This window comes from Styela clava, chromosome 11, assembly GCF_964204865.1.
Source record: "Styela clava chromosome 11, kaStyClav1.hap1.2, whole genome shotgun sequence".
NCBI classification, from domain to species: domain Eukaryota; kingdom Metazoa; phylum Chordata; class Ascidiacea; order Stolidobranchia; family Styelidae; genus Styela; species Styela clava.
The window spans coordinates 3415199-3438506 of record NC_135260.1 but is presented as its reverse complement, the minus strand read 5'-3'; the positions used below and the strand labels follow the sequence as shown (position 1 = coordinate 3438506).

The window sequence follows — 23308 nt, the reverse complement described above, 5'->3', positions numbered from 1 at the left end:
TACCACGGCCAATCGTCCGGTTACCAGTCCATGTCGTGTATGGGATTTGTTAGCCATTGATTTGTTTACAAATGCATGAACTCAGAATTATGTTTCCCCGGCTTTTCAGATCACTAGGTGGCGTATAGCAGTTTGAGGTATGACTTCGATATTCAGTTGCAATGAGTTATTTTATTTTGACTCCATAATCAGCATAAAAAACGACAAGATGATTGATAAAAACAAAATAAATACAACTGATTCAAACAAAAAACGTACAGATTTTAGATTTAATGTCGTTGTCAAAATAAGTAATATCGTGGTTCCCCGAATATAAGACGGTCTTATTTCAACTTCAGTAAAATAACGCTAGGACTTGTTTTGGAGGGATGTCTTTTATTTTCCTTATCAAGGATAAAATTACAAAGTAGAGAACTACGAGATTTTCAAACTCACAAAATATGAATAGTGGCGTGACCCACACGTTACCTCAGGCAATTGAACCGTTCCCTCTCTCACACGTTTTAGATTAATCATTTAAAACGAGTAGGAGACAAAAAGAAATCTGCGCTGTCGACTAGGTCTTATTTTAATCGGAGGGCTTATATTAAAATCATTTTCAAAATTCGGGCTAGGTCTTATTTTCGGGGAAACACGGTAAGTGTCCGCTGACACATTCACGCAGACAAAATAAAATTAGAAAAGAGAAACGTAAGTTATGACGCTTAGTAAATGATCAAACTAAATAACATTATGCCACACCATATTAATAATTACAAGTGAGCAATGCTTAAATATGTGGAGACGAAGTCCAAAGCGAAGCAGTGGTGCACCTTAACTAGTATAAGGTACGGTCAAAAACTTCCGAATTTCGCGCAGCGCGGATGAGTTTGCAGAACCGCTACAAATAATTTTTATTAATCTTAAAGAGGTCATCACACAAAATCACTTACAGGTCACAGGGAGTTTCGAAATAAATAAAAGTAATAGCCCTCTAGCGAACAATACAGTAATTTCACCAATGCTGAAAATACGTAAGGATGTACCTTACGAAGTAGAATAAAAGAAGAATAAATAGCATTTCAGGGTGGAGGAAGACGTCAGAAAAACCAGTACTGGTTATTGAACAGCGACACTCTGGATGGGGTCTAACCACAACATGAAAATAGAAAGCCTAAAATTGAATATGAATGTAGAAACAAAATATTCACACTAATAAATTCGTATATTGGAAACGTTCAAGTATCCAGAGGATTTTTGGAAAATCCTGAGACTGTCGTTAATGTAAAGATAGACTCCATGCATCTTCAACCATCGGAGATTTCAAAGCAATTGGTCCAGAAATTAATGAGAAAAGTGATTCTTTCACAACAAGAAGAAGAAAAATACTAAGATAATGACAACAACAAAAAAATATTGAAACAATCCATGGATCCACGTCGCGTCCAATAATATTGCATAGTTTACACCTATTTTAAATTACGCGCGTCCAAAAAGTTTCGCCCGGTCATAAAGTCTTTAAAATCGAATGATAATTTATTTTTTAATTGTAAAAAGATTTACAGTCAGCCTGTATTGAATTTGATGTTATAGATGTTGGATGTTGTGCCTATCTATTATCATACAATAAATTTATTTTAATTTACATTTGTTATTATCATAAAATCGGGCGAAACTTTTTGGCCTCCTGTATGTATCTACATATAAAGGCGCTTTGCTAATCAGTTCATCACACAGATAATACAAACAAAATAGATACAAACACGGCCAGTATGGTTATGTGCACTGTAATACCTCCCAATACCAATAGAGTAGCATGCGGTATATATTAGGAAAAGGATAGGAATTTTATGTTTATCCAAGGGAAGGCCGACGGCCTAAGACAGCGTTTCTCAAACAGTGTGCCGCGGAGATTTTTGGAATTTTAGAAAATAAGCTATGCATGCAACAGGTAAGCTTGTGAGACTGTCGCATACAGTATTAGTATATTGACTTGCGTGCTCAGGTTAGATTAACAGGGAAACAGTTTTGGGCGAGTCTTACCGCCTTATAAGTTTTATCCAATCATCGGTGCAAAATAATCTATTCATTTGCATCTTCATGACTCTGTAAAAACGTATTATCTGCTATGGCTGAAATTAAAAGCAAAAAAAGGAGCGACGGAACCTTTTTTCAATTGTTTCTCAAAACAGGCACACACATCGCATTAACATTTGCAGAATAATTCGTTTAAAGCCAACTTTATTTTTTACAAGTGTGGCGCAAATTTTTTTTTATTTGCTTTGAGCGCCGTGAGCAAAAAAAGTTTGAGAACCACTGGCTTAAGATATCGTTGTATAATAGTGGATGTTTGTTTAAACCTGGCCTTTATCAGCGATAATTGGACCGGGGAAAGAAACTCGCAGGCAACCAAAACTGGTTACAGATCAACGACGCCAAAGTTGAAATATCTAATTTGAAAGATAGAAAATTCAAGTTTCCTGCTACTGTTGTTGTCGGCGAATGCGGTTTTGGCAAATCAGGCATATAAGCATCGAAATACAATAACACAAAGCAGCAAGCGTTTGAGTTGTTTAAGATTAGGATGTGAAGCATGGGCAATTAATAATCATCTCTAGGAGAGTAAAGCCGATAAAACGGTTTAATCACGTGGCGAAACACGTCATCTGATCTGGTTACCAGTCCACGTCTGGTATGGAAATTGTGAGCTAGTTATTTATGAACCATGCTATACATAGCACTCGAGCTAGTCTGTTGCGAATCGTCTACCATTCTGTCGAAATTTTCTCCATATATTGCATTGACCACGATTTCACGAGTGAGTGAGCGAGTATTTGATTCTTCCGCATCAGTTACTTTGACATCCGGGGTGCGTGAGGTGGCCTTTGACCTGAAGTTAAATATAAAATTTTTCAAGAAATAGGTCTACACCAGAATCGGTACTCCCGAAGTATGTGAACCAAGATGGCGGACACCGGAACGTAGTATGTGTACCAGGTTAGAATAGGCCATAATTTTATTCCAATTTTAGTAATTTTAGTTCTATTACAAGTTCCGGTCCAACTTGCCAAGTGACTCCCGTAGTATTTGTATCTGAAATTATGGCCTAACCCTAAACCAAATTTGCATTTATATTATTCATCCAATCTAAAGGATTTATATCTCATATCATTATTATTGTATATGTTGATATAAATTGCTGCATCCAATTTTCTGTGTTCAAACTTGCATCTATACGTCTCAAATCATGATTATTGTTTATACTGATAAAAAATGCCACATTCTCTTCCTACGTTGAGTCCATACGAAACTGGGACCCTATATGTGGGCAATATGGATTATAAAAATTGATAAGGGACTGAACAATGATGAAAAATCTTTCACAACTATTCGGATTCTAGAATATGAAATCAATTTTGTATAGTGTAGATCATTTAGACTTTGTATTATTCCAAGTGTATATAATTAGTGGTCAATGTTCCCTCCAATTTTTTGTAGTATGTGTGCGCAGAAATTTTGGTGTGTGCGCACATTTTTGGAAATGACTCATATTTGTGCAAAAACCAATGAAAAAATTTTGGCGTTCTAACCGGGTAATAAGTGGGCCAACAACAAACTATCTCAACCTGCCAACCGAGCACATTGTTACATTACATCGAAATACGTCCGTGGGCAGTAAATCTATGCGTGTGCGCAGCCTCTGCGCACACCTTAGAGGGAACACTGTGAGTGGTGTCACCTAACATTGTACTTCTGTCATTCAAATTATATTAATATATATATTTCGTATAGTATATTGCAGCTTATACTCTTCTTTTGAGCGTACATGTCTTAAGTACTTCCTGTATATATTATACAACTCGTTCGGGCCTACTGTGGTCCTAGACATCATTGAATATTTTCCTCCTGGTCTCGTATTCCATCATTATACTTGTGGAATACTACCAACTCAGTAGTACATCCTGTTAAAATGTGAAAATTTTTTGCATCTGTAGACAGTGGCTTGTTAAATCATAGTGTCCTTTATAAATCAACTATTTACTCAATCAAGAAACAAATCCTCAAACACAACTGGCAATGTTAAATGCCAGTTGTGTTTAGGTTGAATTGCTCTACATTCGAGACCCTTTGACTTGACAACTCCGATGGTGCCAATGGTGCTTTTTATATTCATATTTTGTGATAATGAAATTACGATACTGCATTATATTTTGCTGTTACATCAACTCATACTATTATAAATATTTACATTTTTATTTAACATTCACTTGTCTTCTTATATATTACTTTGACATCTCTCTGCAAGCAAAAAATATTATACGTACATACTATAAAATAGTGAATATGGGGGGAGCTGACTCTGATGACCGTATGGTCGTATCGCTCCTCCCGGTCTATACCGAATAATTTTATTGTTGTATATTTTTATTGCTGTTGCAATGCTTGTTTTTCTGATTGACCAAACAATAAATCTCTCTCTGGTATTTACACTCACCGGTTTCGTATAATGACGACTCCGAGCACCACCCACGATATGACAAGTAATCCGATGGCGATTGCAAGGCCGACAATCAGTTCGGTTCCGACATGAATCTGCGGTAAATTGTTGCTTGTTGCGTCATATGCCGTCACAGAAGAAGTCTGATCGGTAGATGAGTCTGTAATTCAGAATGCAAATTTGGCATACATTTCGTTATGACTTCTACGAAAATAAAAAAATCATGGTTTACATTTGATGCTAAATATCTTTGGTTAATCGCAATAACACAGAGAGATAGGGCAAAATGAAAATTACTTTAATTAACAACATATATCTGTATATTGGTGTACTAAGTTTCATGACGTTTGAAAATTAAATTTTATATTTCCATCCTTCCGAGACATATAAATGAAGGCATATATTGTATCAGATTGAATTGTTAGCTTTAGCGTTTTGAAAGTACAACAGTCTAAAAGTTCAATACATTCGCGTATTTTAATTTTTTTTCATTTTGGCCCAAACCTCTTTTAATTAGTTTTCTTGTTGTGTGTGTGGTGATGAGCAGGCACATGATATTTATCATGTTTTAAACTTTTTTAAAGGTTTGCGCGCACTCCCAAATTCTCTATTTTTAAATTTTGTGAATTATGGAGTTTTCAAAATAAACTATCTATCTAGGACGCTTTGCACAAAAGCTATGTTATCTCTAGAATATGTTCCAAATGGCCTGGGCTTTGTGTATTTTGAGGTAACACCATATATTAGGTTAATCTCAACGTCGTACAGGAAACAGCAAAGAGAAATGTGCTTGATTTTCAGAATCCGGAAGCATTTGCAACTCGTGTGCGACCCAGAATAAATAGCATGTCGTTTACAACGATGTATGGACTTATATGGATATGGTAACCTATGCTCTATGTTGAAAAGAATTATTTTTTCTCATATTACCATCAGTGGCGTATCTACGTAATATGCGCCCCCTTTGATTGTTGACCGACAAGTTTTAACGACTGTCGTTGAATTGAGATAGTGGGTGTAGCATAACAATTTTTTGATATGTCAATCCTAACCCCCATCTGACTACGGCATCCAAAAATTAAATCACTACGACATCACAATCACGTCATAGAGCTTGCCAAATATACGCACGATCGACCGAAATGGCATCGACGCCGACGATAAAGAACTGACTGACGTTATCGATCTCTCTCCTATTGGAATCATTGCGACGAGAAAACGAGAGAAATAACTGTTCGATTTCGGGTGCTCGTTTGCGCGTCTTAGATGGCAGTTCGTATAGTTTGAAGGGCTCTATTACGTCACTGTGACGTCGTAATGACGTAATTTTTGGATGGTGTAGTCAGGTGGGGGTTAGAATTGATACGTGAAAAAACTTTTATTTTATTTTATTATTTAAGAAAAATACCAAATAATTTTAATCAATCAGTTTCAATTATTTCCAATTTGAAATTAATTTATTGAAACATTTTACAATTACAACTTTTCGCCAACTTTGCGCCCCTGTCCAAACGGCGCCCATGGCACGAGCCATGGCTGCCACACTCTAGACACGCCGCTGATTACCATTCAGGTCTCAAAAGCTGGTTTACTTACCGGTTACCGTTGTTGAGTATTCCTTTTCATTCCTCAGGCATTCCAAATACTTGTACTGTACTTGAACGAATTTTCTACCGAAATACTGGCCAAATATCTTCAATTGCTCCGGCATTTTTGACAGACGAAACCACATATATTTGTTGCAGACCATACCGTCTACACCCGCACTCATTAAAGTGGCTGTATTTGGCAAGATACATCCAACAGGTTGATAGAACAGACATTTTATTAGTGGCTTTTGGCATATTCCATACTTTTCTGAAAATCAAGGGTTTTTATTAAAATTCATTTTTCATCTGTTTTTAAAAATAGCGCTTCAATAATATAATCCGTAACTTCTCGAAAGTGACGTTGATTAGGTAATTCGCCAAAATCTCCACTGGCCGACAACAACAGCAGTACGAAACTTGAATCTTCGATATTTTAAATTAAATATTATAACCATGGTGTCGTTGCTCAGTGACATGCTTTGGTTCCCTACAAATTACCTTTCCCAGTGAAACTGTGTAATTATCGCTCTGAACAAGTATAGGTATAAATGGCCACTGATATTCAACGATATTTTTAACAATCTTATTCAATGTAATTTATCTAGATTGGTTCGTTTGGAGAAAGGATTGATAGCAAAGCAACGAAACGTCGATATTTTGGGTGCGTGCGCCTATGACCAAGGGAAAATGCATTTAGTGACTTGGAATAGACAAGGCAATCGCGGTCAAAAATAGTTACAATATAAAGCGTACCGGGCAAATACAACCATCCTCTGCAGCCTGAACTGTTTTCCCCAGGTATCTGTCCATACATCGACACATCTTCGACAGATATGAAGAGGGTGTGGTTGTCCTTATATTCGGCAGAAAACTTCCAAATCTTAGAGAAAACGCTTTCGTTATCATATGTAATTTCACCCGATGGATTACGCAACTCTTCATAAACCCAGACTCCGTTCACCTGAGTGGCAATAAATGCTGTAAACAAGAAATACCTATTTAGTATCATAACCAGAACTAGGCAAATTCGTTCTATTAGGGGCAGATTTCGCGGAAGTGTCGAATGACACAAAAAGGAAGTACTAAATAATGTGATGCGAAAGGTGAAGGCAAATCCAGTGATTTTCTTCGAGCTGTTTGTTAATGTTAATTCAGAAACAAAGTCGACTTCAAAATTTCAACCAAACTTACCAAATAACATCAATATCGGGTGAAGGATTCGTTTCATTTTTGCATTCTGATAACTGCTAAAGAGCTATTAGCGCTAACGCGGATTTGTACTGATGCTTAGCCGCAGATATAATCTAACTATAGATGAAAAAAACAAACAAATAACAGATCAATGCTAAAATATATGGACACAAAGATTGCGCATCGGTACCGGCATGGTAAGGCCTAACAACAGGGGTGCACAACACGGGGAACGCATGCCAAATGGTGTCATGTTTATCCACAAATTGCTAGCTCGTGGCCCTGTTTTCCGAAGGTAGTTGCTGTAGGTGAAACGTGATTTTCCACTTATCGTTGATGGCAATAAGGTCTGTTTATGTCGTAATAATCTAAATCGGAATATTCATTCATACCAAAGCGACTACCGTATGACTCGTCACACACGTCTTCAAATCAGCAGTCATTCAGGACATTAAATCGTTTCAATAAATAGATATTCGTTATTATGTATTATTATTTAAATTTGTTTGATGTGTGTTTTACGGAAGTTCGTTTACAATACCAACGATTGTGCGTGGCACGTGACAAGATTATTTCGTATAATTTGGCACGCATCCCCATTTGAGTTGTGCACCCCTGCCTTACAATACACCTAATTTACTCAAAAGGTCTTCGGACAAGCGATACCAATGCAGTAGAGCAATATGGGATAATCAATTATAGAATTAAAATTTTGGAAAATATCGGGCCGTTTTAAAGTTTACACTTTCCAGAACTGAAAGTTTGAGATCGATCAGTGCTTCGCTGCAGACATAAGCAATTTCTAGTACAAAAATAGGTACTCCGGAAGTATGTGAACCAAGACGGCGGACACCGGAACTTAGCATGTGTACCAGGTTAGGCCATAATTTCTGGCTAATCATCGAACTCGTAATAGAACAGAAATAAGAAAAATTGGAAAAAAATTATGGCCTAACCCTAATCTGGTACACATATTACGTTCCGGTGTTCGCCATCTTGGTTCACATACTTGGGGAGTACCCAAAAATAATCACTCCAAAACAACAGGAATTTAACAAATTGACTTGACTAAAGTTCTGCTACACTACTACTACATACTACTCTATCTTGTCGCTCATGTAGGAAACTACCTCGTGTTACAAGCGCTCGCTATTTTGATAACAATATGACATAACAATGATTTCTCTGTATCATAGTGACGTCACATTATTGTATCGTCTTCTAGGAAAAATTATTAGTCTTCAAGTATATCCGGCTTGGTGATTCATATATTGTTATGTGTGTTTACGCCATTGGGTATTTCTCAGCTGTCTTAGCAAAATAACAAGCTGAATGCGTATTATGGAAACGTTCTAATAATATCGGAACTCGACAGCTTTGACAAGAGTGTTTTGCGAAAAGAAACTTGGAATGGGTTTTTCATATTTATTTAAGATGATTGCGTTTAAATAGCATTTGTCTGTATTTTCAATACTGTTAAAAAGCGTCAGTCGTGAAATGTTTGAATAGCATTTCACAGTACCTTCGATCCTATCAATATTCGATTTCACTGAAGGTAATAGTTTGGGTGACAGCGCGAGGCTAACTCTATTTGGTCTTACTTTATTATGCCTCAGATTTGTAGGCGTATAATAATGCAAGTATGTTGTAGCAAGGGCTGAATTTTAAGTAAAATAGGCAGGGCTTGGGATACCAAGAAAAAGGCGGCATATTTTCATAGCGGAGTTTTCAATAGGGCCTCAGTGTTTAATGAAATGATTGGTCAGACGACTCAGAACTTAATATTGCTTGAGTGAAATAAATTTTGCCTTTTTTTTCTTTCTCAAGTATCGTCTTTAACCTCTCTATAAATATTTGTAGGTATGATAATTATCTGAATTAATCATAACTCGGCCTTCAAATCAGTAATCAATTTATTCTGAAACTCACTCAATCAATAACAGATAACACACAACAACAATTTCATTATTATTGTTTAGGTAATCCCGTAGTATGTGCAACAAGATGACGGACACCGAAACGTAGTATGTGTATCAGGTTAGGCCATAATTTTAGGTACAAATACTACGGGAGTCATAACAGAATTAAAATAAGGGAAATTAAATTAAGGCCTAACCCTAGCCTGGTACACATACTATGTTCAGGTGCCCGCCATCTTGTTGCACATACTAAGGGAGTGCCTAAATTATTTATATATAGGTCACCAAAGTCATGAGTGCTTAGGGCCTCTAAAGGCCATGATCCGTCCTTGAGAATAGTAAACCAGTAATTTGTTCCAGACTCATGAACTTGGCGATGAAGGAAGCCCCAAACGACCACTTTGTCATGGCGAGGAGTCCAGAAATTCTTATTTTGGTATTCCCGTCGTGTGTGTACCAGGTTAGGGTTCAGGCATAATTTTATTCCGATTTTTCTTATTTTAATTCTATTACGAGTTCGGGAACTGTCTGTGTTAGCCAAGTGAATATAGCCCCGCCCATAGGCTTCAGTCTCTTTATGCAACTTGATGTAAAGTAGGCGAACAAAATTAATTACCTCGTAGTGGTACACACACTTCTGGAGCGCCTTCGGCAAAAGTTTGAATCGCAAAATGTTGGTAATAACTAAAATTTGCATTTTCAAACTTTGCCATGAACGCCATTTTAGGTAGATACACCACTGACGATAACCATAATATTATTATACTCAAACTGATTAGTAGGTGATCCGCCAATCCCGACATCGTTATTTTTACTCGACGTATTTATACGAATTTGGCATCGAACAAGGTTACGCATAAGCAGCCACTGACCCCAACTTTAATGTAAGAAGCTATGTCTGAATCAGGAATCTGTTCTGGCTACGACTATGCTGTGAAGTCGGGAAAATAAACACCCAATTCCAAACTTCGAGCCTTTTAAAAACTTCTGTTTGACCGTGACTGCTAATGAAAAAGACATCTTTACCTTAAAAAATTCAATCTATGTGATCCTTGACTGTAAAATATTGTGTTCCCGAAGTAAAAATTGTGTATACGAAGTCCCAGGACTCCGTGCGAGAAACTAATGGGATCTGTGAGATATTCATTTACTCATCGAAATACAGTACCGACTTGGCTAAATTTATAGCACTCCAAAGTAGCAATAACGGCATTAATAAAATTTGAAAGCGGTAGCGTCGGAATGTGGCAACAAGCCTTTGAGGGTCAAAACCACCCCCCTTGAAATGTAAAAAAGAGACTCAACATTCTTGAAAATCCACTTTCCGGCTACGACCCTGTATGTACGATACAACTGAAAATTTTATTTAAATATCATTTTCTGAAACGTAAATATTACCCGATAAAAATAGTATTGCATAGTTTACACTTAAAATGTGATATATCTACATATCAAGCCGCTTTGCTTTATCAGTTAATCCTGTACATCGTCCAAGACTGGTTGGGGATTATTCTTAGTAGGCGAGATATATAAAAACGGGGGCAGTATGGGTATGCGTGTTACTCGAATAAACATAGAGTAGCTACGTTTTGGCGTTCATTATTACATAATTTTCCATGGCAAGGAAAGAGCCAACGGCTGGATCATATGTCTGGTAAGGAAGTTGTAAGCTAGTTATTTATGAACCCTGCTATACACAGCACTCGAGCTAGTCTGCTGCGAATCGTCTCCCATTCTGTCGAAATTTTCTCCATATATGGCATTGACCACGATTTCCCGGGTGTTTGATTCTTCCGCCTCAGTTACTTTGACATCCGGGTTGCGTGAGATGGCCTTTGACCTGAGATTGAATATATCATATCGAGAGATTAGGCTACACCAGAATCTGCAGTGCTCATCACGCATTTTAAGATTTATCCCATGAGAGTGTGAAGTGTTCTGTTAACTCTTCAAAACAGAGAATAGTTAACCAGTTAATTGCCGTGGATCAGTGCTTGTCAACCTTTTATTGAATGGTGCACCCTTTTAATCTTCACTCAAAGACTGGTATAACCCATCTACCCTATATTAGTCAGTAAAATTTACCTAATAACAGAATCAATGCTCAAATAAAAGGACACGAAGATCTAATAATTACGTCAAATAGTCTGAGGATAGAATTACATTATTTCTTCACAAACGCCTCATATTACAGATAGGAAATGAGGGTGCTCTAAATATCTCATTCAAGATTTTTCGTAGAGAGGAAATTTCTAATGGCCAAGTTAGACCGTAATATCAAGCGGATCCGGCTAGAGTCTTTAGCGTCTTAAGAGCGTTTCAGGCTACGAAAAATCGCTATGTATGATACAATAATTTTTTTTACATTTCGAAAGGAGGGAGGGTTCGACCTTTAACCCCCATGCTCGTACAGCGCCTAGTTCCAAGTGTAGACACAAAACCTATATTAAAAGCACGGTTACCATACTGCTATTGCCTCATCCCTATTTTTTCTTGGATTAGTGGTGGGGCAATAACAGGATGATACAAAAGCATGGTAATTTTACTAACCGGTTTCGAAAAATCACGACTCCGAGCACCACCCACGACATGACAAGTAATCCGATGGCGATTGCCAGGCCAGCAATCAGTTCGGTTCTGCCATTGAGCATCTGTGGTGAATTGTCGCTTGTCACGTCATTTGCCGTCACAGAAGAAGTCTGATCGGTAGATGAGTCTGTAATTAAGAATATAAATTTTCTGTAAAGGAGTACTCGAGACCTCAGTTAAAATGATAATAATAAGTGAGTTTCATGCGACCACTGACCCTCGACCACCGGCCCCCTGGTCCGAAAACCTTGCCCATTCTTGATTTACACTCATGTACGACCCGTAATGAATAGTGTTGTCGTTTAACCACTGGTAGACTTGGGTGATGGAGTAAACCTATGCCCGGTGTTGAAATAAATAATAATTTTTATATTACCATTCAGGTCTCAAAAGCTGGTTCACTTACCGGTTACCGTTGTTGAGTATTCCGTTTCATTTCTTCGGCATTCGAGATACTTGTACTGTACTTGAACGAATTTTTCACCGTAATACCATTCAGATATACTAAAAGACCGTGGCATTTTTGACAGGTGAAACCATATATACTTGTCGCAGGCAACGCCGTTTATATGCGGTCCTGTGAATATGCTGGCTGTGTTTTTCAAAATGCATCCGACAGGTTGATAGAACAGACATTTTATTTCGGTGTTTTGACATGTCCCTGCTATTCCTGAAAAGTTTGTTTTAATTCCAGCTGCAGTTAGTTTGAGACAAAAACAAAATGCGATGCAGCTTACTTGCGATGAAGTGGACTCGGGATGTCCAGTGGTTCCAACCACCAGTACAGCAAATTTTCATTTGAATCCAAGAGTCTATATCAGAGGTGGACAAGGTTTTTGACTGGGGGCCAAAAATTTTGCCCATCTGGACTGGCGGGCCATGTGAGTGTGACGTGAAAAGTTAAATTTTATGAACAAAATTTACAATGTTACAGAAGCAAAAGTGGAAAACAATAAGCCTCGTGCCAAAACTAAATTTAATCGCAATCTCAACAAATTCCTTGAGCTATTTTTTAGCTAAAACATTAAAATTTGGTTTTAGTTTGGTTGTGGCAGCATCAGGGGCGCCAGAATAAATTACCCAACGAGCCGGATTTGTTTGCCCATCTCTTGACTATATTACCATACGCATATTGTTTAAATGTAATAATCCTAAAGTGTTTGGAACTGTTATAACACTTGCTATATTTTAAGTATCATTTTGTTTGGTAAGTAATAGTAATAGTAAGTAAGTTTGGTTTGCTGGATATATATATATATATTCATATTTATATAATTCAGACCATTAAAATAATAAGTAATTATAATAATTGTTCGGGATATTTTCGAGACTTTGGATGTTTCATTGAGCTCCACCAAAAAGGTTGTGAATCACTGGAAGGAATGTAATCATGTTCAAGAAAATATACAGCGTACCTAGCAAATACAACCTGCCAATGCAGCCCGTGGAGTTTCTCTTTGATATCCATCCATGCATCGAAACATTTTTGATAAATATAAATAGCACGTGGTTATTATTATAATCAGGAGGAAATTTCCAAGTATTGTATTTAGTAGCGTCGACTCTTTCATATGTGACTTCTCCCGATCGATTGCGCAACTCAACCAGGCCTCCTTTCACCCCAGTTGCAAGTAATGCTGCAAACAAAGCAAAAACAATATCAGAACTTGTAGTCCTTCTTCATTCATGGAAGAAAGTCCATTACCACTGACCACAGCTTTGTATCAGGGGTGAGCAAGGTTTTCGCATAAGGGCCCCAAAATTGGTGCTCCCGTATGTCAAACCGAGATGGCGGAGATACTGTACCAGGTCAGGGTTAGGCCAAAAAATTAAGGTACAAATCGAACTACGGCTAGTCCCCGAACTCGTAATAGAAATATAATAAGGAAAATTGGAATAAAATTATGGCTTAACCTGGTACAGTACACATAATACGTTCCTGGTGTCCGCCATCTTGGTTCACTTACTTCGGGAGTATCCAAAAATTTTCCCACCCAGATTGGCGGGTCATGTAAGTGTGACCTAATAAGTTACATCTCATGAACAAAATTAACAGTGTTACAAAAACAAATGCGGAAAACAATAAGCCACGTGTCAAAACTGAATTTAATCGCAATCTCAACGAATTCCTTGAGCAATTTTTCAGCTAAAAGATTAAAATTTGGCTGTAGTTTGGTTGTGGCAACATCAGGTGGGCCAGATTAATTTACCCAACAGGCCGGATTTGGCCCGCGGGCCGTAGTTTTCTCATGTCAGGCTTCGTATGGTTCATAGACTAGTAATCATCTGAGCTATGGCAAGCGTGTCCTGGAGCTTTACGAAATGCGCGAAATGTCAAGTCGACATTCAACTTTGCAACAAAGTTTTGGCAATACAATATGACGTACGTTGATCTTTTCTTGAGTAGACTTCGCGGAAATGTTGAATGACGTAAACAGGGAGTACTCGTATTTTGGCGATGAAGTAAAGTCAATTCTTACAATTTGTTAATGGTCATATTGCAGGAAACAAAGTCAACGAAAATTCAACAAAACTTACCAACAAATATCAACATCGGGCAAATTATTCGTTTCATTTCAGTAATCTGGAAACTGTGCTGAGGAGCTGTTAGCGCTAACGCGGATTTGTACTGTAATACGAAGTCCTAGATGTAAAAATTAACAATGTCGTGCACTTTTCATAAGTGAAGGACGGATAAAAATTTTTATACAGAGAAATCTTCCTTGTGACTTATTTGCTGGTTTTGGATAATATACTTGGTTACTGGGCCGGAGTCGAAAAACTCAATATGAAAAACTATGAATAAAACAGTTTATTTACAAAAGTTATTCCAACAGCAAGGCTAACGTTTACATAATAATAATAAGCACCATGTAACAATCGGGGTCATTATGACGTTATTTACATAGATATCTTCAACCGAAATTTATATTCATAAAAAATATAGTCGTAATATCGGCAGACGCAAAGGCGCCGGATGATATACTCCGGTGGGCCGGATCCGGACGGCAATTTGCCCACCCTGTCATATCCCAATTAATTACATATACTGAATTATAGAAAGCCGTCGCCAGCAACTGTACAAACTACATTATCGTTCATGAAGACAACCTCGTGTTGCAAAGCTTCTCTGAAGACAGTATATGACAATAGAGTTATTAGATTTGCAAATATTTTTTGAAAACACCACTGAAAATTGACAAATAACACGGAAAACCACGAAAACGAGGCAATGTTTACAACCATGCTTGAATACCTATCTGTCTGAGCTAAAGAAGTGTCTGAGCGTCTGTACAAATTGCAATTGTTACAACATTGTTGACTTATTGCTGGTTGATCATTATTACGAAAATCTATGCTCGGGAAAACATTCATACTCTGCTACCTATCGTTGATGACGAGTACCCTGTGGTATAAGCGCTTGCTATTTTGATTACAGTGTGACAGCACAATGATTTCCGTATACAATATTGGCGTCATAATAAGGTTTCGTCTGGTGCTCCCGAAGTATGCGAACCAAGATGGCGGACAACGGAACGTAACATGGGTAACAGGTTAGGCGATAATTTTTTTCCAATTTTCCTTATTTTAGTCCTATTATCAGTTCGAAGACTAGCCAAGAGCTTCCCGTAGTATTTATACCTAAAATTATGGCCTAACCCTAACCTAGTACACATATTACATTCCGATGTCCGCCATCTTGGTTCGCATACTTCGGGAGTCCCATTCATGTTAAACGGGCTCGATGAACTCTTAACTCGGTGATTCATTTAGGCTTAAATGCAATTACCCTGTTGGACCGCATCTTAACAGTCTTGGCAAACAAGAGGTTATTACACATTATTACAGCATTCTAGTAATATTGAAACTCGACATCTCTGGTAAGTGATGCCTCTGGGTCAAAAGTAGCGTTGCCATATCTGAAAAAACAAAATCCCTGACAAAATTTTAATTTGGCACGTTGACAAATTTTTATGACATCTATATCTCTGAAATCAATTTCGCGGACGCGCAATATCTGAAAACTCAAGGATCTGTAGCAGGGTGGCACGATGTTCAAAAATCTCTGACATTTAAAGCACTAACATTTCTCCCTGACGCAAATTTGACCATTAAAATCGCGGACATGTCCGACAACGCCAGTCTAAAGCGATGTTTCATAAGCTGGGCATCCGATGCTTTTTATGGTACTACCAAGCGGTTTTCCACGAGCAGACCCTCACTATGTAACATTTGCGATGACTTCACACTAATTTCAAGTTAATTAAATGTGACTGTAACCATTTGTCCACAATATATATCTGCCCTAACTTAAAACAGTATAGCATGACACTACTATAAGGACCATCATTGCGAAAGCTCATCGTGCCCTCCCCCATTAATTTCTTTACATCCCTTTATAGGGGGTGAACACTCTAAAATTTCAGACAGCCCCCTAATTTTCAGGTTTGACAGCATACACCAATTCTTAACGCAAATAAAAATGTAATCAAATAATCAGAAAGTGGTTCATATGCCGGTGAAGACGATCAGTCAAATACGTAACACATTTTTATAGGTTAAAAATAGTTTTATCACCAAAAACATAATACCTACCCCCCTAATATAAAAAGCTTGAGAACATACTGCCCCGCCCTTGTTTACGAGGCTAGTGGCATTCCTATCATAAGCAATGTCTCACAATCCCCATCCAAATAGCCTGATGTACATCTGTCTATATAGTCTATACTCTGCTCTATTCGCAAACATTATGTGGTGCATTGCGTGGGACTTCCTAAACCGTTCTATCGGAAATTATCTTTTGTGCGTTCCTCATAGCCTTCGAGAATTGATCATAGAATTACTCTTAATCAGACGTGGTCGATGACTGTTGCTGTGATGACATAGAGCTGAGTCATTCGCGATGACTGGATTATTTCAAAGTAAATTAACTGGAATTTGTTAAAATTTGGTGACATTTATTGTCTTTCGTTTGTTGGGCTTTTTGTAAGCAATGAAGGAATTTCATATTATCAAAGTGAAGGGGAGAGCCGATAAAACGGCGTAACGATATGGAAACCACGACTTCTCGTTTGGTTACCAATCCATGTCGGGTATGAGTTAGGCCTGGGCATTTTCGAATACCTTCTGATTTCAGAACCGAATCGAATATTTTTTTTGAATCGAATCTCGAATACTTGGAAATATATAATTGTAAGCGACTTTTTTATTGTAATTGGTCCTCTCAACAAATGAATTACTGAAAACATAGAAGACATCACTCAGATAGTTTACTGACAACTCACACACAATAACAAACACGTTTTATCAATAACTCACTACAGAAAATAGTTATATGTGAGAATTGCGTTAAAAAAATATGACTTGCATGAAAAAAAAGGGGAATTCACCTCGACCATTGGCGAGAAGATAAAAAACAAGATGGCGGCGATTTAAAATTTTGCTCTGAACCGATTGGAATAATTTACTCTTCGATTCGACTCACCTTGATTTAATTAAACCGGTGATTGCCGTTCAATTAATTATATATTCAAGTTGAAACAAAATAAAAAAAATTCAGTAAAATCAACAAAATTTCACAGATAACAAGCAAACACGTTTAATAGACATTAAAAGAGAAACAGAGCCCAAACATAAAAACCGGCAGTTTCATATCAAATACAACTGAAATAACTGGACTTTGACTAGTAACCGGATGAAAGGCTTTGCCTTGCTATATGATTGAGCCGTTATATTAACTTTCTGGGAAATAGCCATATCGATATATAAAAGGAAATAAATCATACTACAGACAATTTGATCAAAAAAGGCATAAATAATGACGAAAATTGTTTCACAAATATGGTTTACCTATAGAATTTATATATACCGGTACCAGTATCTGTAGACGTACAGAAATAGCTATAACAAAAAAATAACTAGATGGCGGTAGTGTGGTAAGAACCTCCGCTAATGATGAAGTTATATTTTTGGCTACGGTTTTTTGTCGACCTTGCTACTACAATGACACTTCTATCGTTGAGTTTGGCTTGGCTTTCGCTTGAAATAGAACATAGTAAATTACAAGATGATGCATTTTTGGTACTCGCTTAGTTTGTGTACCAGGTTAGAGTTAGGGCATAATTTTATTCCGATTTTGCTTATTTTAGTTATATTAAAGGTACGGCAAACAAAATTAGTTACCTCCATATTGGTACATACACTTCTGGAGCGCTCAATTTAAACCCGCGCAAGGTAATCAGAGGTGCGATGGCGAAGGTGTCTCAATCGCTTATCGCGATGCATCAGACGTCAAGCCGTTAGTGTACACCGTGCAATTGCAAATGACTCTTTATTTCTTGACCACGCTATACACAGCACTCGAGCTAGTCTGCTGCGAATCGTCTCCCATTCTTTCGAAATTTTCTCCATATATTGCATTGACCACGATTTCCCGGGTGTTTGATTCTTCCGCCTCAGTTTCTTTGACATCCGGTTTGCGTGAGGTGGCCTTTGACCTGAGGTTAAATATATCATTTTTCAAGAGCTTAGGCTACACCCGATTCTGCCTATGACGTTACAATGCCATAACAGCTAGCTTATGCAAAGAGAACAACGCATGTCATAAGATCAACAACCAAAATTTTTGTTCCTGCAAGTGGCAACTACTAGAAAGCCTATGTTAAATAATGGCGCGGTGCACGGTTTCACCCAGTTATTTGTATCTGCCCCACCTGTATCGAAAGTTGCACATCGATGAGAAAACTTATCCTAATCTAAGTAAACCACGAAATGGGACAAAATTGCGGTGGGCAATAACAGGATAGTATCAAAGCATTGGGAAAGAAAAGTATCAAAGCATCTCTTCACTTTTAATTCACAAATATCTTTTGGAAACACAACTGTAAAGTAACGAATACCGCGCAAAACCCACAAAAACGAGGCAATGCTTATAATCATGCTTGGATATCTGTCTGAGCGGCTGCACCAATTGCAATATGAACGACGTTGCTGACTGGTCATTGTTACGGAAATAAACGAGAAAGCGATGTTCGGAGAAACATCCATCAGCAATGTGTTGGGTGCAATTTATTGGTAGATTGATACTCACTTAAAAAATACTTACCGGTTTCGCATATATACGACCCCGAACACCACCCAAGATACGACAAGCAAAGCAACGGCGATCGAAAGTCCAGCAGTCATTTGCATTTTGCCTTGAAACATCTGCGCCCCGCTGTCCGTCTTCACAATTTCTTCATTTGTCGACACGCTGTGATCGTAGTCAAGTGTCGTGGAATCAGGATTTGCGATGGTTGATGCGTCTGTCGTAAAATATACTTACCTTTATTCAGTGATGGCGGTAAAAATTTTAAAATCAGGTTTTCTGTTTAAAGACGAATTTTCTATTGCAAAATCTTCAATTATTCTCTTAATCTTTACCCAGACTTCACTTTGGGCAATTCGTTCCCCCGCAATAGTTAATGTCGGGCCAGCTCATGCAGCGAGGACTATGGAGCAAGAGTGAATGGCGAGGCGGATTGTTCCTCACCTTTTTCGTTTAATTATCCCTTTCGGCCATTTTTGAACTTTATATTCTTCCCTCCCTATGCATAAAAACTACTATTTGTTGAATTGTTCATAAATCATTAGCTAGGCTTGCACGAGTCGCATTCGGGCTTTTGTACTATTTAAGTAGTTTATGTGTACAGCAATGGGTAGTCCCGAAGTATATGAACCAAGATGGCGAACACCGAAACGTAGTATGTGTACCAGGTTAGGGCTAGGCCATAATTTGAGGTACATTGGCTAGTCCCCGAACTTATAATAGAACTAAAATAAGGGAAATTGGAATGAAATTATGGCCTATCCCTAACCTAGTACTTCATACACATTCTCCGGTGTCCGCCCTCTTGGTTCACATACTTCGGGAGTACCATATATGAGCATTATAGTAAGAATTTTGAGGAATATTAGCAAATACTACCCGAGATTGAAATCCCCCCGGTAGGAAAACGTTGATATAACAAAATGAAAATAGAAAAATAGGAAGCCTACCGGTCACTGTCGATGAGATTTTTTTCAGGCATTCGAAATACTTGTACTGAAGTTGAACAACGTTTTCGCCTTCCCACCGTTTGTATATTTTGAGAGTCGATGGTAATTTTGGTAAAACAAACCACGCGTATTTGTCGCATTCGAAGCCGTTGAAATCCGTCACAAAATCGAAGTTACTTCCTATGTTACATCCAATCGGTTGGTAGAATAAACATCTTACTTTCGGGGTCAAACAGATGGATGCCCTTCCCGAAATATCTGACAGAATGGAAGATGACATTTATATATTCAGCGAGTTGTTACGTCAAGACAATGTGCATATGGCATTTTCGAGACACCCTTTATAGTGGCACCATTTCACACCGTTGCAGTGACTTTAACTCATATGAAGCCTGTAGGTCTGGAATTGGTGCCAATATAAAATCACTGCAACGATGTGAACTAGGCGAATTAGGTAGTTAGGATAGGATTTACATATTTATTCTGGGGGAGAGGAAAGCCGATAAGATGGCTTGACCGTATGGCAAACCACGACCTCTTGTCGGTTACCATTTCATGTCGGGTATGGGATTAGTTAGTTATTTGTTTTCGGAAGCATGGACTTGATGGTGGAGGAAGCCATAATCCGCTTGCCATGAACCATCCAGCAATCCCCTCGCACATAAACATCCCCGCATGGGATTCGAACCCACGCAGAGTAATCAGAGGTCCGGCGGCGAGTGTATTCCCAACGCTTAGCACGACGAGCCACACCGACGCGCCTAGTTGATATTAAACCAAATATAAGCTGTTTTACCTGGCAGGTACAAATCCGCTGTACATTCTTTCCATTTATATCCGAAGTTTCCGACCTTCCATCGATACATAGAAACATCTCTAATGTGGATAAAAAGTACATGGTTGTCGCTATACTCTGTAATTGGATTCAAGTCATTGTGATCAGTAGTTTTGAAGTCGTTGTATGTAATATTCCCTTGCATATCTCTTAACGTCTTATATCTCCATTCTCCACTCGCACAAAATGCGAGCAATGCTGGGAAACAAATTGTATACGACATGACGCACTTTAAATTCATTTATGTTTTAAACGGCCTTATAAGTCACATGTAGTGTGTGCACATGTAGTGCTTTATTGTCCACACTTAAAACTAGTAAAATATGGAGTTTTTTGTTCAATGAGCTTTGTACGGTAACCCGATACTCCCTAAAAACCTATGCGTCTTTGGTTTGCCTTATGGGTGGACAAAACCCAATCTAAGCAATTCATTGAAGGTGCGCGCAGGGCCGTAAAATACGGTGATGAGAGACACTGAGGTCGGTGGACAGAAAATGCTTGTGGGGTCCAGAAATACCAAAAACATGTTTTTTTTTGTTCATTTTGGGTTTTATTTGGATCTGGACAAGCGGTCACTGATATCTATTTATTTCTAATACGTGCTATCCTAAAGCGACCGGGTCTGCCGTGCTAAGAGTCTAACTTTGCCATTTTCAATGCTATTGTAATCAGGTCCAGATTTTGAAATTCTTGAGTCGCTCTCAACATTTTTAAACTTGATGACTTTCGAAATGAATGTTCCCCAACTTCCGGTTCTAGATAAATTTTTTCTATTTTTCATCATTTGAATTTTTTTTTTGCTAATAAGAATTTGGGGATATTTTGTAGAAAGCACCAGTGATGGAATTCAAATTTTTTGTCAGACGGTTCCATCACAGAAGTCATATTTTTACAGCCGGTTCTATTACAAAAAGTCATATTTTTTAGCAGATAAACTGAATAATGCTAACCGGTTCGCTGATTTCATAAAATTCCGTGAGACGGTTCTATAGAACCAGTGCAAACCGGCTGAATCCCACCACTGGAAAGCACACGTCACTAACGCAAAAATGTGGGATTTGAGAAAATCACAACCGCCACGTTTAAAAAAAAAATTATGCTTATTCAATTAGAGTTCGGATTAGAAATGATTTGACTCTATAAATTTACAGCGCAATCTGCACTCGTCACCTTAACCCATTCTGGATGATTACTAATTATATAGCCTCACGTTCTACCGTTGGTTTTACGAAATTGTGGGTGACGTAAGCAGGAAGTACAAAAAAATTTTATGTTGGAGGTGAAGTCAATTCTTATAAACTTTCTAGTGAAATTTGTTAATAGTAGAAGAAAGCCGACTTAAAAATATTTAACAAACTTACCAATTAACATCAGGTTAATGATTTGTTTCATTTCTGCTATCTGGTAATGAGCTATTAGCGTTAACGCGGATTTGTATTGTATTACCAAGTCCTAAAATAAAAAAAAATATGTAAATATTAACAATGCCGTGCACTATTTGTAGATGAAGGGAGGGTATTTAGAGAATTCTCTACGAAAGAATCTTTCTGGTGGCTTAATTGCTGGTTTGAGACTAGTGGTCGGGGTCATAGTTGAAAATTATCCGAGTCAAAATCTCTGGAGTTTGAACTGAAATTCTATGTATTTTAGTAACTACAGATTGAAAGCCAGACAAGCGAGCAATGCTCTAATCTATTGACATGAAACGCATTACTGAGCTTGTTGAAATAATCTGAGAGTATTCAAGTACTCGAAATTGAAATAGATTTTTCCGTATGGTTACGGAGAAAAGCGAGTAATAACAACAACAATCCCCTCCCCCTAACAGCAAGTCAACAACAACAAGAAATGAGACCTTATTTTCCTGACTTAACTTCCATTGCTGCCTCTATGTCGTAAGCTACTGTACCTGTCTTATCTTTCGTGTCTACTAACTCGTGTTACAAGCGCCTGCTATTTTGATTACAGTGTGCTGGAACAATGATTTCCTTGTATCATAGTGACGTCATATTATTGTATCGTCTTCTATGAAAAATGAATCGTCTTCGTGAAGCGGGTATATCCGGTTCAATGAACTCTTAACTCGGTAATTCATTTATGCTTCTATGCCAGGGGTGACGAACCCATTTGCTAACGCGGGCCATTTTATCAGTCACCGATGAGTGAGCGAACTGCACAACTTTTTAGTCATACTGTGATGCCTATTAATTTTCAACAACTAAAACGAACAACTGCATCCATACAGTTGAAGCTATTTGATGATAAATTGCAGCATAAAATAAAAATAGAACATTCAATGCATGTTCTTATCGAGGTTTTTGGAAACTTTTTTACTTTACTAAGCGCTTCTTATTAAGACGAATTGACGATTTGGAAACTCTCAACTACACACAATTGTCATCTCACTCGGCCGCGAGCTCCGCTCGGTTCGGGTATTCGAGATCCGAATTTCCGTTAGAATACAGCATCATCTTTGACTCGAATGTTTTGATCTACCTAGATACCTAGGTATCACTGTGCAATCAATTTATATTGCACTATGAAATTGTAGTCTTTGATATTTTATCACAGATCTAGGAATTTTCCTAATGTTGATATCATGAAAATAATGTTGGAGATACCATTGTGACAAAGCGGAGTCAGTGTTTCAAGAACAGATTAAATTTGTATG

At 37.8% G+C, this 23308-nt stretch overlaps 3 protein-coding genes across 3 annotated transcripts; all 3 read right to left on the bottom strand.

Moving 5' to 3' along the window:
- Window positions 1–200: 200 nt before the first annotated feature.
- Window positions 201–7294, bottom strand: LOC120328859 (uncharacterized). The gene is made up of 5 exons (XM_039395412.2): window positions 7258–7294; window positions 6820–7044; window positions 6074–6334; window positions 4475–4637; window positions 201–2869 (listed from the first exon to the last, which is right to left on the bottom strand). Exons 1-5 carry the CDS (start codon window positions 7292–7294, stop codon window positions 2692–2694), a joined length of 864 nt encoding a protein of 287 aa, XP_039251346.2. The 3' UTR covers window positions 201–2691.
- Window positions 7295–10100: 2806 nt separating this feature from the next.
- Window positions 10101–15325, bottom strand: LOC120328881 (uncharacterized). Its single transcript, XM_078118112.1, has 5 exons — window positions 14304–15325; window positions 13181–13402; window positions 12172–12435; window positions 11727–11892; window positions 10101–11016 (listed from the first exon to the last, which is right to left on the bottom strand). Exons 1-5 carry the CDS (start codon window positions 14338–14340, stop codon window positions 10851–10853), a joined length of 855 nt encoding a protein of 284 aa, XP_077974238.1. The 5' UTR covers window positions 14341–15325; the 3' UTR covers window positions 10101–10850.
- Window positions 15326–16969: 1644 nt separating this feature from the next.
- Window positions 16970–22085, bottom strand: LOC120347911 (uncharacterized). Its single transcript, XM_078118083.1, has 5 exons — window positions 21999–22085; window positions 20599–20835; window positions 19803–20060; window positions 18871–19069; window positions 16970–18262 (listed from the first exon to the last, which is right to left on the bottom strand). The coding sequence occupies exons 1-5, from the start codon at window positions 22027–22029 to the stop codon at window positions 18097–18099; spliced, it is 891 nt and encodes a 296-aa protein (XP_077974209.1). The 5' UTR covers window positions 22030–22085; the 3' UTR covers window positions 16970–18096.
- Window positions 22086–23308: the final 1223 nt, after the last annotated feature.